At 39.7% G+C, this 18,159-nt stretch overlaps 1 protein-coding gene across 13 annotated transcripts in view; it reads left to right on the forward strand.

Moving 5' to 3' along the window:
* The window catches only part of ESRRG (estrogen related receptor gamma), a 563,748-nt gene that overhangs the window by 373,569 nt on the left and 172,020 nt on the right, over positions 1-18,159 (forward strand). For all 13 annotated transcript variants that reach the window (XM_032422150.1, XM_032422157.1, XM_032422153.1 and 10 more), the window contains one exon: positions 12,983-13,398. In XM_032422150.1, coding sequence (XP_032278041.1) covers positions 12,996-13,398 — 403 coding nt within the window. In that variant the 5' untranslated portion in view covers positions 12,983-12,995. The remainder of the gene's footprint in view (positions 1-12,982; positions 13,399-18,159) is intronic.

An 18,159-nucleotide genomic window follows, 5' to 3' on the forward strand; every position in this document is an offset into this window, starting at 1 on the left:
CTCTCTTGTATCTACCTTGGTTTTGCACATCAGGATGTCACTGATATTTAGCGATGTTGCGTTTTCTCACAGTTCATTTGTCTTTTATTGTTGACTACGATTTGGTTGCTTCTATATATTACAATTTGTTTATCTATTCATCGGTGACGGACATTTGATTTGTTTTCAGTTTAGGGCCGTAATGAATAAGGCTGTGATTACACATTGGTGTACAGTTCTTTATGTGGACATATGTTTTCATTCCTAGTAAATATATAGGAGTGAATTGTGATATGCTGTCTATTTAACTTTTTAAGAAAGTTCCAGACTTTTATTCCAAAAAGATTTCACCATTTTATATCCTACGAGCAATGTAGGTGAGTTCCAGTTGCTCCCATGTATTTAGTGGTATCACCTAGGAATTTTAGCCATTCTTATGAGTGAGAAGAAAATAAAAATTTCTCTTTAATTTACAGCTGTAAATAGAAACCCTAAAATTATAAAATATAAATTGCTACAAAAAACTTAGGGATATTAAAATTAGCATATCTTATATTTTATCATCTTTATTATCTTTAATCACTTATATTTATGACACCGCTGATGTTTGTATAGGTGATGTATATATATATATATATGTTCACGTGTGTATAAGCATATTTATTCTAGTCTCAAGGTTTTTCGTTTATTACGGTGTTGCAAACAGTTGATCTTCTTTTATCATCTCCCAAATTGCTTAAAAAATCAGGCTTTTCTTGTAGTTAATAGTTGAAAATATATGTATACCTGGTAAATCAGAAGATTCCATCAGTAAAATGAGAGATTCTTTCCTGAAAGTACATATCTTTAAATGACAGACTTAAGATTTCTTTTTAATTGGGTATTAAGATAGTTCCAGCTAAGTGGTAGACTTTACATATTAAAGTTTTCTCTACAAAAAACATGTATTTATGGGTGATAATCATGGCTGCCATGAAAATAAATATTTCGATCACAGCCTCTCCAATGACTGACTGAAACTGAGGGATTGATATCATGGAACCCACCTAGTGTTCTAACCTACTGGCTTAGAGAACAAAAAGATAATTCTTCTAATGTTCATAGAAGAATTAGGTAGTGAGCCAGTTGATTAAACGTGTAATCAAAACTTCTCACCCCCATATTCAAACGATATCTTTTCTCATTTTGTAATGTTTGTCTGCGATCTTTATGTACTATTGCCTTTAGAGATAACAAATTTTCACAGACTTAGAAAGCAATAAAATACATTTAACACTAAATCTTTACGGAGCATAGTTTAATCTTTCTCTGATGCAGAAAGCACTTTATAATTTTATAGCTCCACAACCTCATTATTGTGAATGCCAGTTATTATATTGGCTGAGAGTGGAAATGATGGTGCATCAAAAGTATGCGCTAATAGAATCTTAGATCGAGGGAGGTGAATGCGTGTTTACCGATACACATCTCTTTATTTTAAATTATATATGATTTTTTTCCATTTCTATTTCTCCTAGGTGTTTCCTCTACCCTGCTCTACTCTTTCTGAATATATATACATCACTCTCTCGAGTTTCCATAACAAAAATACAATTCCAGGCTTTGTCTATGTGAAAACCATGACAAAGTGATTTTATAGCCAGTTCTGAAAGTGACTAAACTTGACAACAATTGTATTTTATGACAACCTCTGCTTTCATGTCCCCGGCCTACTTTTATATCAGCATTTTTCTTTTACCCCAAATATGAACAATTTCATATCTCTGCATTGGCTGAAAACAAATCCCTTTACCAGGAATACATTTTAATGGAGAAGAGCATGCTTCGCTTAAGTCACCGGAGCCTTAACACCTTAACTCTATAATATTCAATTTCTCACTCACCAAGAACCGAAGCCTTTTTTTTTGGTGGTGGTTTGTGTTCATAGGGGTTGGGGAAGAATTAGTATTATGGAACTAAACCAGATTAAGGGGGAATGTGAATTAGATTTGGTAACAGATGGTGCTGTGGAAATTAAAGGTTCTTTGCGAATGGAAATGACAGCAGCTTGCCTCTGTTCTCTCTGCCTGTCCCGTTCATGCACTTGATAGACGGGTATAAATCACAACAATCCTGTCTTGACAGCCAATTTCGAGAATTTGATCTGGTTAAAGACATGGCTTTCCTGCTCCACTCACCGAAACCTGCTTCTATTTTATTTTTACACAGCACCTTGTCATATTTAGAAAAGCAGATTCACCTGCCTCCCCTTAATGAAAATTTTCTTAATTACAGTTTTAGCTCTTTAGTGTTAATTACTTTTCCATTCAGCCTGAATTTTCGTCATATCTCTGAGGGATTTTTCTTCTTTCTTTTTTTTTCCCCCCTACCCTTTTTACTCCTGCACATGCTTTTGTTGTTTCTAAAGATGCTTTTGTCAGAAGTTGTCAGGGGCACGATTTGAGAATCATAATTACCCAAATCATTATTTTTAAGGAGAGAGGCTTTCATGTGCTGTAGGAAAGTTACCAAATCAGAAAAATTATGAAAAGTGTGAGAAGCAGTCACCAAAAATAGCAATTATTTCAACCAAATTGCATGAGAAGGTGAGTGACAACACTTGTTTTGTTTTGTTAATGAGGGTTGTAGAAATATCTGCTCCACTGGCTAAAATAAACCCCACCAAGTAAAAAGATGTGACCACAGCGTGGCAGAGCCAGTATTATGTCCGTGTTGACCTTGCGATGAGCTGGGAAATCAGAATTAAAATGCAGACTCTAAATGAGAGACTAGAAATATCGAACAAATTGCTTGGACCCTTTACGTCCAGGTCCTCAGGTCTGACAAGCTCAGGAGACAAGAACTCAGGTTTTCTCTTACAAATCCACGTGGCATTTGGGCTTACCACATATGAAGGAAAAGGAAATAGAAGAGAGGGGAAAAAAAAAAAAAAATCACTCCAGAAATGAAGAGAAGATTCTTTGAGCGAGCAACTAACAGTTGGTAGAAATGAAGCTTCCTACTGGCAGTCAAATCAAATGTAGTAACAACTCAGCGGCGCCCTGCTGCTTGCTGACAGCGTGGTGTCACACACTGGGACAAACATTCACTTAAACACTGATTGCAGGGAATTGCCCCTTTCCGCCAACGCCTCCCACCAAAAATGTAATGAGCAAAAAGAGAACCATTTCTAGGAAAAACCAAGAGTCCTGCTCCCCAGCTCCCCCCCAAATCATCACTGCTGTATTTGTCCTTTTGTAGCCCACTGGGAACGATTCCTCAGTTGAATGTTGTTGCTGTTATGCAGCAAGTGGTTTCTGTAATTATTCCTCCGCCTGCAGCACGCACGCGCATGCGCGTGCGCGCACGCGCACGCGCACGCACGGCCATGGCCCCCCAATGGTATCTGAGAGCAGCCACCGCCAAAGACTTGGAGGTGTGGGGAGTGCGCGTTAGTGCAGTAGCCCTTCCTCTCAGATCTAATCGGAGTTACAGACCAGTGTGGTTTTTATTAAGTAAGTTTTTATTTAGTAAGATAGGATTTTTTTTTTTAAATGGCGGAAGTTACTTTAGAAAGCATGTGGGCGAATCCTGCCAGTTAGCAAGTGACGACCCTGAGGGTCAGAGTGGTACAGTGACGCGCCTCGGGTCACACAGTGCCACATCCAGAGCTGGAACCCACTTGCCTAACGTCAAGTGCCATACGAAGCCGGGTTTCCTGAGAAAGGGGAAAGAAGACAAGCAAGCGGTGGGAACCCTGGTGTAGTACCTTTTTTTTTTTTTTTTTTTTAATTCGTTTTTTCAGAATTGCAAAGAAGATTTAGGGATGTTGCTCTGCATGTTTGGTTTTGGACCTTTGAGTAACAATGACAAGCAAGTCCTGTCTGAACTCCAGGCTTGTTGATGGCTTCCCTTGGCTTCCCTGGATGCTGTCTCACTGCTGAATAATCCCTTTTTAAGAAACTCATTCTGCCACAACAACAACTTTGTCGTTTCTGTGGCTTGAATTAGGTATATGTGTTTATGTATGTTATTTTCCCTTACCTGCAAATGGTGGTCCATGTATTTCAACTTCACCTTCTCTTCAAGCAGCTAGCTCACTGAAATGTTCAAAAAAGGAGGACAGGGGAAGATTTAGGACTAATTAATTAGCAATTTCCCCTCTTCATGCCTCCCCCCACTCTCCTACTTCAGCCGAACAACACATGATACCAACTGAATATAATCATAACCTGTGCCCTCATAGATCACCCAAGACCAGCTGCCTTTGCATCTAGATGTTAACCACTGCAGACGAAGCTATTAAGTTAGAAGTGTAAGTATAGTTCAGCCACTTGTCCAAGAGGGGATGATGTGGTTTATTATCTCTGGTTGCACTGTGAATCTGTCTAGTGTAGAGATGTCCATATATGCACAACCTTTATTTCGACAATGATTCCTTCTTAGTATTTAAATTTTCTCACTACTGCAATTCACCGAGTTTCAGGTATGTTTTCGAGTTCCACTCCAAGTGAACTGGCCTATCTCCATGAAGGCAGTGGGTTTATTGGTCATTGTAATTGCTTTTGCAAAATAAAACACCCTTTACTGAGTAAAGGGTGACATCAATACCATGATCTCAATATTCTTGCATCAACTCCTGGTAGCATTCCTATTTCCTGTTTCAGTGTAGCAAAGAGAATGGGAAAGGGAAATTCAGTCAGCCTGAGCTTTCATTGACCTGGATTTGATTTGTGAACTCCCATCACTGGAGTGTATGTGTAAAGCATCTATATTCGATTGTAATTTGTAAAGATCAGTGCATAGACTGTCTATGAGTTGAATGTCTGTTTATTTCTCCTCTAGTGAGATGCCGCCAGAAGGTCTTCATTAGGTGTCAGTCCTCTCCTGTTGTGTCTGCTTTTTCTCTTCAGTGTGCTCCTTGACTGCTTGAAAACGGAATTGTCTGAACACAAGCAAACTTTATTGATCCATATTTCTGTTTGAAAGACCAGAGATTTGTAGAAGTAGAAGACTATTTCTTTTCTCTAGAAAGCTTACTATGGAGGAGGTCTGCTCATGAGCGTAGTAAATCTCTAAGACCGAATAAATGTTACATTCAGCATATATCGTAAGCTTCATTTTGATGATTTATCTTATGCAGTTTTTACCCCATCATAACCTTCTTTTCTAGCAGTGGTTCCCACCTCTTGCCCGAGGCTATTCCACTCTGCCCTGGGAAGAGTGACATGATCACCACATGGGCACTTGCTACCCAAGTGGGTTGAGAGTGGGGGACACTATTTAAATCCCTCTGGTCCTTAGGGTTCTTGGTCCCAGGAGTGTAACTTGTGTAAGGTAAGAAATATTCTTAGGGCTCGGAGTTGTGCTTGTTTGTGCTTCTGTTGTGCATTTGAATTTCTGACTAGGCATTTCTTGAGATTCTCTTTTAACATCCATAGGTGTCATGGAGTTGGGCACTTGTGAGGATATAGTTAATTAAGCTGCATTAGGGCAAATATACACACTTGTTAAAACACTTAATTTGCCTCAATAATATTGATTACATGGCAGAAGTTTGTTTAAACTAAATGGTATTTTCCCCCCACTGTTACACTTCTTGAATGTAATCTGTATAATAGCTAATAGCCATCATCAGTTAAATATCATGTTAGTTATAAAGTAATGTCATAAGAATTGATTTGGACTTGGCAGTGGAGGAGAGCTCTTCCTTCAAAGCCGATGTAGATGATTAGCCAGAGTTTTAAGCAGAATCATGGTTCATATAAACTGTGTATATTTTATAGACTTATAGCTACTCTATATTACACGAGTGCCCATTATATTAAAGAAAAGCTCAGACAGTTAATTATGCAAAACGTCATGTATGCAATTACCCAGCATTATTATGCATTTAACAGTTTTATTGATTTGCCAGTAGCTCACTTACTGTATTCAGAGCTATAAACAAGGGATGTTCACCCTTAGATTGAAATAGGTCCAAGGAAACAAGCTAAGGATAAATTACACTACTAAGCGCCTCTGCATCAGATCGAATCCTTAAATACAGAAACTGTCAACAATCATAATGTGCAACACATTGTGATATCACAGGACCATTTCTTTTCCCATTAATAAAGTTTATCAACCAGGAAGCACCAGAAATCATCTGGCAATACAAATTGAAGCTACTGCCATTTCCTACATCTAAAATAGTCTGGATAACTTAACAAGGTGATCAGCAGTGGCCTCCAGCTTGCATGGCACGATGAAATGGGATGCTGGTATATTTATAGGTATTTTCTAACACATGTGCTTACAACACCCCCAGTCTTGTTAGGCTGCATGCTCTTATTAGTACATTTCTCCAGCCGGTTTTCTGGGCCTTCATTGCTGAAAATGAAGATTCTCCCTTTACCTTCCTTTGCTTTAGATATAACAAGGGTGGAGGTATGGTGTTCTAGAGTCTACCTGTCAAAGTGGATGGCCAGCCATTCCTGATTTACCTGGCACTGAGGGGTTTCCAGGATGTGGGATTTCGGTGCTTAAACCAGGATGGTCAGCCTAGTGTGATGTCAGATCAAAATTGCAAAAGAGAAGATCACTGAACTCTAGAACCCTAAAAGCAGGTGGGATTTCAGCAAGATCCTTCCAGGTCTTGATTTTGTCTTTAACTATGCAGTTATTTTCAGGGGGTGCTTGCTTTTCAATGAGTATCCAGAAATGAGTTAAAAGTCTCTTGTTTATTGTCCTAAATTTCCTTTTTTGGTGTAATACACAGCCTTTTACAGAATTAGGGGAGCTTTCAGCTTCGATGGAGGCCCTGATAATGTTTCAAGGAGCTAGTTTTCTGTCCCCACACCACTGAGCCCCATTTCTTGTCAGCATCTCAAGCATCAGCTTTGCAGGAAGCTGTTTGCTTACTCTCGTTCTTGATGGAGTAAGTTCTTTCAGACTAAATGAGCAAGTTATTTGTTCGAAGAATCAAGAAGCAGCATTACTAAATGATTGCGATCCCTGTTATTCAGAAATCTGTTCCATTAGATGGGCCTCAAGGTTTATTAAAGAAGGCCTAAAATTATCCAGAAGTGTGTGTGCATATGTGTGCATGTGTGTTTTATTCTTTCTGAGCATTGTGGGTCAGGATTTACAATTCTTCCTTTACAATTAATGATCTCTTTTTGTTAGGTTAACCAGGCAGACCTTAAGATATTTCTTATTAAAAGAAAAAATCCTTTCTTTTCCTTCCCCAACTAAGCCAGTGTACCTTAATGCAATGATGATATGTTAGACCCAGTAGTTGTCAAAGCATCGTATTACCGTGATGCCATAATGACACCCTGTCTCTGTAAAGTAGTCATGTTTTCTCAAATCACACGTTGCACCGTTGATTTCTGACATGACACTTCATTCGGTTGCTTTCCCTTTTCTTCAGCATCACCATTCTCTGACAATAGCAGCTGGTGCCCATTTTGTTACTAAGTGATTCACATTTTGCCACTTTACGAGAGTGCAATTAGTTGAAGCAGGAAAAAAAAAAGCTCATTGTAAAGTAGACGCTTGAAGTTGTAACTCAGGCTGCAAAGGGAGCTGCTGGGGTCATGGACTCTGAAGCCTGGGACTCAGGGAGCTTGGCATAAGTCTTGGAAGTTTCCTTCTGAGCACATTAAAACAAAACAAACCTAAAGGCTAATATATTTTTTTAATATTTTATTTTTTTCTTTAAATAAAAATACTTAAATATTGAATCTGGTGATTTCAGAAGGTAGAAAACTGGCCAATCCTCATAGATTCATTCCTATTTTGAATAGATAGTGATTAGGTAGCAGGACCGGAAAACCTTCTTTTCCAACCCTGAAATTCTGTGATTTGCTAAGAAAGCTAAGGACTCTCTTACTTCTCTCTCCTATTTGTAAACTTGCAGATTTGCTGTCTTCAATGTGCTTACCTGAAATTTTTGGATACAAATTGATATAAAGTGTTTGGAATTTATAATGAAGATGGGTACCTTTTGGGGCCCTTAAGGATGACAAGGAAGAAAATAAAATAGTGACTTCTTTAGTTGGCATTTATTTAGCTTATTAAAAGGTGCCTATCCTTGGTATGGGTATAATAAAAGTTTCAAAAAATCTTGTCTTAGTCTGACAATTAGGAAACCCAAAGAAGACCTGTGCATAATATGTTCCTGAAGAGAATTCCATGCACCATTTTTTTTTAAGTAGGGAAATAAAGTAGCAAATAGTTTTGAGTTCATATAAAATTTAAAGGATGAAATAACAGCTGCTGAAGAACTTATCTGTTGATGAAAAGCATATAATATATATATGACTGTGGGACATTGTTGTTTTGCCAGCATTTAACAAAAGTATTGGCTAAGCTGCTGTGAAATGCAGACCACCTTGGTTGGACATGGACGCATGCGCGTGGAAATTCTAACTCAGGGCGATTCATTTAAGGTCGCACATTTACCTGTATCTAGGTAGAGTCTCTGAAAACAATTAAGCTTGATAATTATAATATAAATTGAATATTAACTTACAGATTATCTTCTTCTTTCCCCCTACAGCAACCACTTTAATTGATTCTTATTCTTTCTTTCTCTCTATACATTCACGGATCTAACACAATTAATTAACTTTCAAAAATTACATTTTGAAGTAGTCCAGCAAGTAAGAAGTTGTATTTGCCTGATCGTTAGTACCTAACACCAAAGGTAAATTTTACCCTTGCTGGCTCTTGAGCCAAGCTAGGAAGCATGATCATCAGAATTACTGAGACTGTATCTCAAACCATGTCAAAAATGCCTCTTTATAGAGGACTGGACTCACCCTGGCCTCAGGAAGGCTGTTAAATCCCCCAAATTTTATTTATTTATTTATTTATTTATTTATTTATTTATAAAAGATTTTATTTATTTATTTATTTGACAGAGAGATAGAGAGCACAAGTAGGCAGAGCGGCAGGCGGAGGGAGAGGGAGAAGCAGGCTCTCCGCGGAGCAGGGAGCCCAAGATGGGGCTCGATCCCAGGACCCCAGGATCATGACCTGAGCTGAAGGCAACCGCTTAACCAACTGAGCCACACAGGCACCCAAATCCCTCAAATTTAGTTTCTTATACAGAAACAAACTGTAGGTTTCGACATAGCTGTTTCTCCCTCCAGTTTTTTCTCAGGGTGTTTCCTCCGAAGTTTTTTGGGAAGTCTCTTGTCTCGCTCCCTTGTGCTTCTCATCATTTCTCTTCAAATAATAAAATAAAAGCAAATGTACTGAGGTTTTAAAATAAATATTTCCCATATTTTTCTACACATGTTATTTCTATTCGTAATTCTTAACTAAATTTAGATTTGTATTAATCCAGTGTGACCTAAAATTTCTGCATTAACAGCACAGTGTAGAATTGGGCTTCTTCTCTTTGGCTACAGATAAAGCCATCATCTTGAAAATGGCTCTTTCTGACAAAAAGGTGTTCTTTTGAAATAAAGTCTTATTCACTATTTTCCTCTTAGAGTTAATGTGAATTTTAGTGCCTCTAATTTTAGATTGAAGTGAAGTCTAGAATAAAACCCACCAGCTGACAATTGAATTTATAGATAGTTGTGAATATTTCAGGCTTGAATAATAGAGCTGTAGAATTTCAGAGACAGAGAGGAAGAGAATTAAGCCCCACTGTAGTTTTAGGGTATAATGTAATGGTGTCTAGGAAGTGTTCAGTGTAATGAGCTAAGTAGTAATTAGGAGACAACTGTGTTCTTTCAGAGATTTCTGTTTAGGTGTCACTCCTAGCACTGGAGAAGGTGACTCAGCGGGGGCGGACCTGTGGCCGGTGGGGTGGCCACCGCGGTCCCTCTCCATTTATCGGGGTGCTGTGGAGGTTGTAGGTCTCTGTGTGTGGTGTCACTTCTACCCCTGCTTGCTTGGCTTTTTTTAAAAAAAATTCTCTGTTGGCTTCATGACATTTCTGCACTGGACTTTGGCATCGGACCTGAGTTCCAATCCTGACATTCCCACGTACTCACTCTGTGACTTTCAGGACACTGTGTGACATCTGAGGCTCCATTTCCTGAAGAGGAATGCCTCCCTCACAAGGTTGTCTTGAGGTTTAAATGAGGTAATATGAGTAGAGTGCTCAGGTCAGTGCCTGCCACACAGTAAGTGACAAATGGCAACTCTGACTGTTCCTGTTTCCACTTGGCAAAAGGTATTAATTAAGGAAGCAGCTCATTGTCTGAAAAGAAACACATATAACCTACAGCACAAATCCAGTTTGCTCAGTTTCTTTTACAGCTACACTGGCCAGACCTTGCGTAGGAGAAGATAGTGACACTTTCCAGAGACTTCCCCGACAACTTCACTTCCTAACGTCCTTGCTTCCGTGCAGGCTATTGCAAAGTCATGGATTGAGATTTTGGAGGAGACAGCTGGCTGCAGACTCCCTATTTTTCAGGGACTTTAACAATGTGCATTTGACACGTAAACATTTGGTGACTTAGCAAATAACCCTTCCATAAACAGGAAAGCAATTCCTGGCCTTGTTTCTTAATCAAGAGTTCTGCCAACTGTAGAGGTCCATGAGGAAAAGCCCGAGGGAAAGAAAATTGGGATGAAATTGACCACAGATGATACAAGAAAAGAGAGAGGGGGGAAAGAGGGCCTGGAGAAGACGTGGTATGTTTTGTGATCAAGCCACTCTCCTCTGGAAAAAGGAAAAAAAAAAAAAAGAAATGGTGCCTTGAGGGCAGATGGTGAAAGAGTTAATTGTCATAGCTGTGAGAAATTCAGTGCCAGAGAGAGGAAAGGGGAGCAACCATGTTTTAGTACCCTAATAACTTCTAACTCTAGTCCAAGATCATAATGTATGTGCGAGCAGTCTAGTAATTATAAGGTAATAAGTGAAGTGGTGGGGTAAGTGCTCTAAATTAAAAGGAATTCGCAGGGCTGCTGTAAGTCAGTGCCGACCCGCTTTCTTTCAAACGTTGACTGGAGGAAAAGTGCTTAGCCCAGAGTGCAAGCAGGGAGACAGGGAGAGCGATCTATTAATTACAGCGCTCATTAACAGTGACGGGTACAAGGCAGCAGATGCAGAGGGGAGAGGACACCGTAGTTCAGGCTGGCGAGGGGGATAGTTTTTCTCTCGCTAGCTCTTGAGGAAAGGACAACACAAGTGGGTGGGCGAAAGCGAGAAGATAATTTTGTGGATTTCTTCTTCCTGTTTGCACTCTTCACATCCTGATACCGTTTTACTTTAGAAAGCAGAACAAAATTCCCAAGGTGCAGTGTACTTGTTAAGAGGCAAATTTTTGCTCTTGATGCTTTGCTTTTGAGACAGCCTTCTTGGAACAATTCAGTGAACTTCCCCAATAGGAAATTTTTATTTACTTATTTATTTTTTCTTTAAAGGAACAGGATAGTGGGGGAAGGGGGACCTGGAGAAGAACATGAAATTTGGGCAATGATGAAATATCATTAGATTTATAGTGGTGGAGATAATTGCATCCCTTTGGTTATATTGTGACTACTTCCCCAAATTCTAGTGAATGACCATTCCCCCTGTGGGATTCCTATAAATCAACTTTCCACTGGGAAGCAATTAGCTAAGTCCCCTTCTCAACTGTCACCTCTTGTTTCTATAGCAGGCTCTCAGAATGTTCTTAGAGACTTTGCTAAAAGGGGTTTTGCACTATGGCTAATCGGAAAGAAAATAGGACCAATTATATCTTTTCATCTAATTACCTTTTCAGAAATTTAATCACTCATAGGTCCAACAAAGAAAGAGGGCAGTATGTTTCTTCTAGATAAGAGAGATAGTTTGTCAGATTAGATGCCTCATCATATTTCCTTTTAGGAGGTTTGATATTAAAAGACTAGACGAAAGGGAGGAAGGGACCATCACAAATCTCATTTTTTTTTTTAAGATTTTTATTTATTTGACAGAGAGAGAGAGAGAGAGAGCGGCAGGCAGAGGGAGAGTGAGAAGCAGGCTCCCCGCTGAGCAGGGAGCCCGATGTGGGGCTCGGTCCCAGGAGCCTGGGATCATGACCTGAGCCGAAGGCAGACGGTTAACGACTGAGCCACCCAGGCGCCCCTACAAATCTCATTTTTCATGACAAAATGTGATACATTCCTAGTTTGCTGAATATAATACAAAGTGTCAGATTTATGGACTTACAGGTATACTGAAGGCTCAAATGGCTTTTCCTGATTCGTCTCTTAAACAATGGCAAATCACACATGCAGGCACACGCACATATGTATTAATCAGTGTTGGTGATCGTTTCACTAAGTTTTGTGGGCTCTAGGATATCATCCTTCCATATTGGCTGGAATTTTATACTTGATGTCTTTCTCTGTTGCTAAATGGCTATGAAATAGAGCCATTTAAATAAAGAAGCAAAGTGACTGAGGATATATTCCCTATGTGTTTTAGTCAGATCAATAAAAGACACAGTTATGCTTATGGAAGCGTGTTGACAAACAGTAATTACAGAGCTGAGGAATCATCTGTTCGGTCTTGGAAATAAAAGTTGGATTCTGCTTGCAATAAAATGATGGCAGCATCAGAACGTGGAAGGGAAGAGTAGAGTGAGGATAAATCCAATTTTGGAAATGATACTCCTCTTAAATCACTCCTCTTCCATGGGTAAATTTAGAATCTAGAGTGTTGATTTAGATATTGACAGTGGTTCTCCAGGAGAAAGGTAAAAATAAAAGGAATTGGACCCATTAGAGGTTTTGTTTATGGCCTGTCTGGGCACTTTGATGTAACCCTGTCATGCCCTTATGCTGATTACCTTCTTGTAGAACAAGAGATATTGAGTAGAGAATGAATGATGTGTACTCCCAGCTCTTAGGCAGGGCTCTCAAAGAGCAATGTCTTTAACATATGAATTCTTCTGTTTTTTTTTCCTCCTTTCATCCTTCCCTTTGACTTCCTCTTTTTTTTTTTTTTTTTTTTTTAATCTTCTCTTTCTTTCTACCTCTTTTGGTCTCCGGGTTTGACCCTTTCTCCTTTTTTTCTCTCTCTCCGTTTGTATCTCCCTACATCTAGGCTTCTCTGCAGAATGTCAAACAAAGATCGACACATTGATTCCAGCTGTTCGTCCTTCATCAAGACGGAACCCTCCAGCCCGGCCTCCCTGACGGACAGCATCAACCACCACAGCCCAGGTGGCTCTTCGGACGCCAGCGGGAGCTACAGTTCAACCATGAATGGCCACCAGAACGGACTTGACTCGCCACCTCTCTACCCTTCTGCTCCTATCCTAGGAGGTAGTGGGCCTGTCAGGAAACTGTATGACGACTGCTCCAGCACCATTGTCGAGGACCCCCAGACCAAGTGTGAATACATGCTCAACTCGATGCCCAAGAGGCTGTGTTTGGTGTGTGGCGACATCGCTTCTGGGTACCACTATGGGGTAGCATCCTGCGAAGCCTGCAAGGCATTCTTCAAGAGGACGATTCAAGGTTAGTGTTGGCCCTGGGAACCCCCTGCCCTCTTCCAGCCTCACGTGATGGTTGGCTAGTTGATTTTCCTTAGTTCTTATCCTTGTTAATCAAGTTGTACGGTCTTAATTCTGTCTTGAGTACAAAGTAGAAATAGGTTACAAGAGCTTGTGGAGGAATTATAGAATAAACTCTCCCGGATAGGCCTGCTTTCACCATTAAGCTCTAACGAAGAAATGATATTGAGCTTTGGGTTAAGAAAAGCACCTCTGTTATCAGAGCAACGTGGGTCTGGATAGCAGCTACACAGCTACACACTGGATCAGTAGTATTTTTGCCTCTTTGGTTCTTCTTGCAGATGCGTGGAAATAATAAATAATTTAGAGCAGTGGTTTTGAAACTTGAGCGTGCATCAAAATCACCTTGCGATCCTGTTAAAATGCAGATCACTGGGCCCTACCCCCAGAGATTCTCACTCATCACATCTGGAGTAGAAGCCCAAGAATTTACATATATATTTTTTAAAGTATTTATTTATTTACGATTTTATTTATTTATTTGACAGAGAGAGACACAGCGAGAGAGGGAACACAAGCAGGGGGAGTGGGAGAGGGAGAAGCAGGCTTCCCGCAGAGCAGGGAGCCCGATGCGGGGCTCGATCCCAGGACCCTGGGATCATGACCTGAGCCGAAGGCACATGCTTAACGACTGAGCCACCCAGGCGCCCCAAGCATTTATATTTCTACCAAATTGCCAGGTGATGCTGATATTGCTGGTCCAGAGACCATGCTTTTAGAACCACTACTCTAAACAAATTTAATTGTCTACTACCTTCCTTCTTTCTCTGTGGTTGGATATACTTCTCTCACCTTTTTAATGAATTTGTAAAAATGTCTTCCAAATTATTCCTAATTATAGAATATACCTGCAACATATATAACATATACCCAAACCCTTATGGATTTTCAGATTTATAAATAACAATATAAATGTAGAAAAAGTGTGGCCGAAATTTGTATGTGCTCCTTTCAGCTAGCAATCCACAAATACAGAGCTCCGCTCATGTTAAACGCTATAGATCTATAGACTCACAGGAAATTATAATTTTCACTTTTGTAGATCCTGTGTGATACACTTTTGGAGAATATAAGGAAAGGAAAGAATAATTGCTTATTGAGGATCCTCAGGTCATCGGTGATTCTATTCTCAGTGGTTTACAAAATGTTTTCTTCTTAACAAGCACTTTTGGATACATGTGTGTTTTCCCACGTATCAGTGGTTCTCATCCTTGCCAGCTCATCACCTGGAGACTGAAAAAATATTGATACCAGGGCTCCTACCCCCAAATTCCTAGTTAATTGGCTTTGGGTGTGGCCAGGGCAGGGTGGGAGTGGAGTTTTTGAAAGCTTCCTACTTAATGCTTCTGTAAAGCCAAGGTTAAAAATCACTGCCTTCTACGGTGCTGTGTTCTGTGAATAAAGTGTTTCTCAAAGTATGCGCCAGTGAACCAGCGGTATCAGTATCACCTGGGAATTTATTAAAAATGCAAATTCCCAGGCTCCATCCCAGATTACCGCAATAGGAATCTCTGGGGGTGAGCCCGGCAATCTGTGTGTGCCCCCCCAGGTGATTCTGATGTTCACCCAGATTTGAGAACCACTGCTATATATCCCGTGTTGCTGCTGATTTACCCCTCATGACTGACCATTGTCCTCTAATGGTCCCTTCTTGGATGTAACTGAAATCAGTTTAGTAACTTTGTTATGTACTGATTTTTAAAGTGCACATGAGATTATGTTTGTTAAATTCTGATTCTTCTAAATGTTTTAACAAAAGGTGATTATGAAACCCTTTATGTGTACATAGAGTAATCTCCCACTTTTTTTCTTTTTTTTTTTTTAAGAGCAGCTGGGAGGGCACGTCTTCTCCATTAGCTGCACTGAAGATTTCACTTACTGTTCTTAGTGGAATGTGTTGTACCGTCTCCCGTTTGCTTTTGCGTTGTCTGTGACATTGCTTCCTTGATTTGTGGCTGATGAAGGCACACTTAAGGAGCTTACTTAAGGGGCACCGGTTTTCAAGACATCATTACTCTTACAAAATTGAGTGGATATTTAAGCCTAACTTTTTCATAGCCTTTAAGAATTTTAACTGACGAACACAAGCCAAGTTAGTATGGAGTACATATGAATTACCTAAATATTTTAATGGCTCTATCTTCATATTTTATGGCTCACCATTGCCATATTTTATTAGCATTTTCTTAGAAAAATCCTTCATCCACTGGATCTTTTGTTTCTTTTTTCTCAGCTGTAAGTTGAAGGCATTAATACCTACCTCATGGAGTGTTTAAGGGTAAAATGAAATGTGAAATCATAGGTAGAGTGAGTGAGTAAAAACAATGGTGGTCAATCTGCGGAGCTTCCTTACATTCTTGGGCATTTGAGAAATATCTTCAGCCTGTTTACTAACATTGTAAAACTTGAGAATGAAAACACCTTTCAAATTTTTGGGTTCTTACTAGCCGTTGTCCAAAGGTATTAGAATACTTTTGTTAAAGAGTAGCTAAAATTCAAACTGTTAGTAATACAATTTTGTTTATTCAGTTTATACAGCTCTGGCATTAACTACACGAAGAAAGCTAATATTTTGGGATAAACTAACAAATGCTGTGTATGCTGATATAAGCAAGAGATTCTCACTATGAAAACCACTCCCCTTTACTCAACAAATATTTATTGAGAACCTACTGTGAGCCAGACATGAGGGTGCTGTCTGGAGCTGCATCTTACCAACATTTTATTAAAGCTTTGTTCTCAAACATTTGTGCATTGAGGTGAATTCCTCTACATACATCTCCTGTCTTGAGGGAATACCAAATTTTTAGGATGGTGGCAGGGGGTGTGGGGGTAGTGGTTAAACTCCTTGGTCCTTAGTATGTTTCCAAAGATAGAACAACTATGAAACAGTTTCCTGGCAGTTTTTTTTTTTTTTTTTAAATCATATAGCTTAGATATTAATAGCTATGCAATAGTTATTTACTGAGCAATAACTGGAATAGAGCAATTGGAATTCTATGCCTGATTATTCCTTAGGATGCTGAAATGCTACCAAAAGCTTAACAGAGCAAAGCACAGGGTGATTCTTGGCATTGATGTATAGTGCTCAGTTTTACTCCATATTGGAGAGAGCAACTTTCAAGGATTTTGAGCAGGAGACAGAGATGTCACTGTCCAGATTAGCACTCTGGACCTGCCCACCTGGCTGTGTTTGTAGCTGGCAGCTGGGCAGCACTCAGTAAGGCTACCCCGCTAGCTACATCAGCAGGCATCACACCGTGGTGCTCACTTAGCCCCAAAAAGGCAGTGAGGCAAATAAAGGGATTAAATTGTGAAAGTATAATGTAATAATTAGGGTGGTAATTGTAAGGAAGACTGCAACAGCCCCTCCTTTCTGCAGCGAAGTGTGATAGCGATTGAACTCCAAAGATACTGAAAGTGGCCCGAAATCTCTTGTATCATCACAGATTCTTATTCTGATGCCGAAGGGACCTGGAATCTGTTCTCGTGCCTTGAGGCAGCAGTGCAGCCAAACTCTCCTTGACAGATAGTAGTCTCTCCCTTCCCTCCCCTACAGCTCTTCGGGGAATGAGAAGAGATAATGCAATTCCCCTTAAGAACAAGTCTTTCTCCGGTTCACAACCCTTAGGATCCAGACATTATGTAAGTGTGGCTTCTGCCTCACCAGCACCTGCTGGTGCTCTTGTTGATGACTGAGTGACCTGTGCATCCAAAGGCATATTCATGGGGAATATTGCCTCTTTAGACTCTTTATTTCCTGTTATAATAATTTATTTTTAAGATTGATTATGCAGTATATAATGAATATCAATTATAAAAGTTGGGCAAAATACTTCTTAAATTTAGAGCCAAAAGAACATAGATCCAGAGCACATCTTAAGAAGGGTAATGAGGGGTGCCTGGATGGCTTAGTCGGTTGAGCGTCCGACTCTTGGTTTCGGCTCAGGTTGTGGTCTCAGGGTCATGAGATTGAGCCCATTGGGCTCCATGCCCAGCAGGGAGTCTTCTTGAGATTCTCTCTCTCTCTTTCTCTCTCTCTCTCTCTCTCTCTCTCCCCCCTTCTCCTTCTGCCCCTCCCTGCCCTGTGTGCTCTCTCTCTCTAAAAAAAAAAAGTAATGAGAATTGTTCTTTTCATAGATGAATTTGGTATTCCAATTGTGAAAGGCAATTAATCATAAATTTCAGTGAAGGCCAACCAGAAAGGCATATTTTATTTATTGACTGTTTCCAAGTTATCATTGGAAAACTATTGAATTAGGTCAGCACTTAGGGAAAATTCAGGGTGTTTTTGTTTTGTTTTGTTTTCTGCTGACCAAAAAACTTTTTAGAAGACTTTGACAGTCCTATCATCTGACAGGGTTAGAAGGGCACCAGTGACTTCATTGCCACTTTCTAGGTTTTTTACTCTGTGTGTGATGTCAGTATTCTGATTTCTTTCTTATTCCAGTGTTAGTCCCAATTCATAAATGAGTGGGAAATTTTTTGTGTGTGTACCTTCTCGTTAAGAGTTTTCCCTGGACTCTAGTGAAGGAAGCAAGAGCAGGAAAATATCTTTATATGCTCCCCTCAAAATGTCAATACATAGTTCATCATTTAACATACAAAATAGTAGCTCCCTCTCTTTCTCCATTAGAGTATGGAAAATAAATATTTATATATATATTCGTATGGCTGACATAGCCATTTCAGCTGCTCATTTCTG

The sequence above is a fragment of the Phoca vitulina genome, unplaced genomic scaffold, assembly GCF_004348235.1.
Source record: "Phoca vitulina isolate PV1807 unplaced genomic scaffold, GSC_HSeal_1.0 scaffold26, whole genome shotgun sequence".
Classification (NCBI taxonomy): Eukaryota; Metazoa; Chordata; class Mammalia; order Carnivora; family Phocidae; genus Phoca; species Phoca vitulina.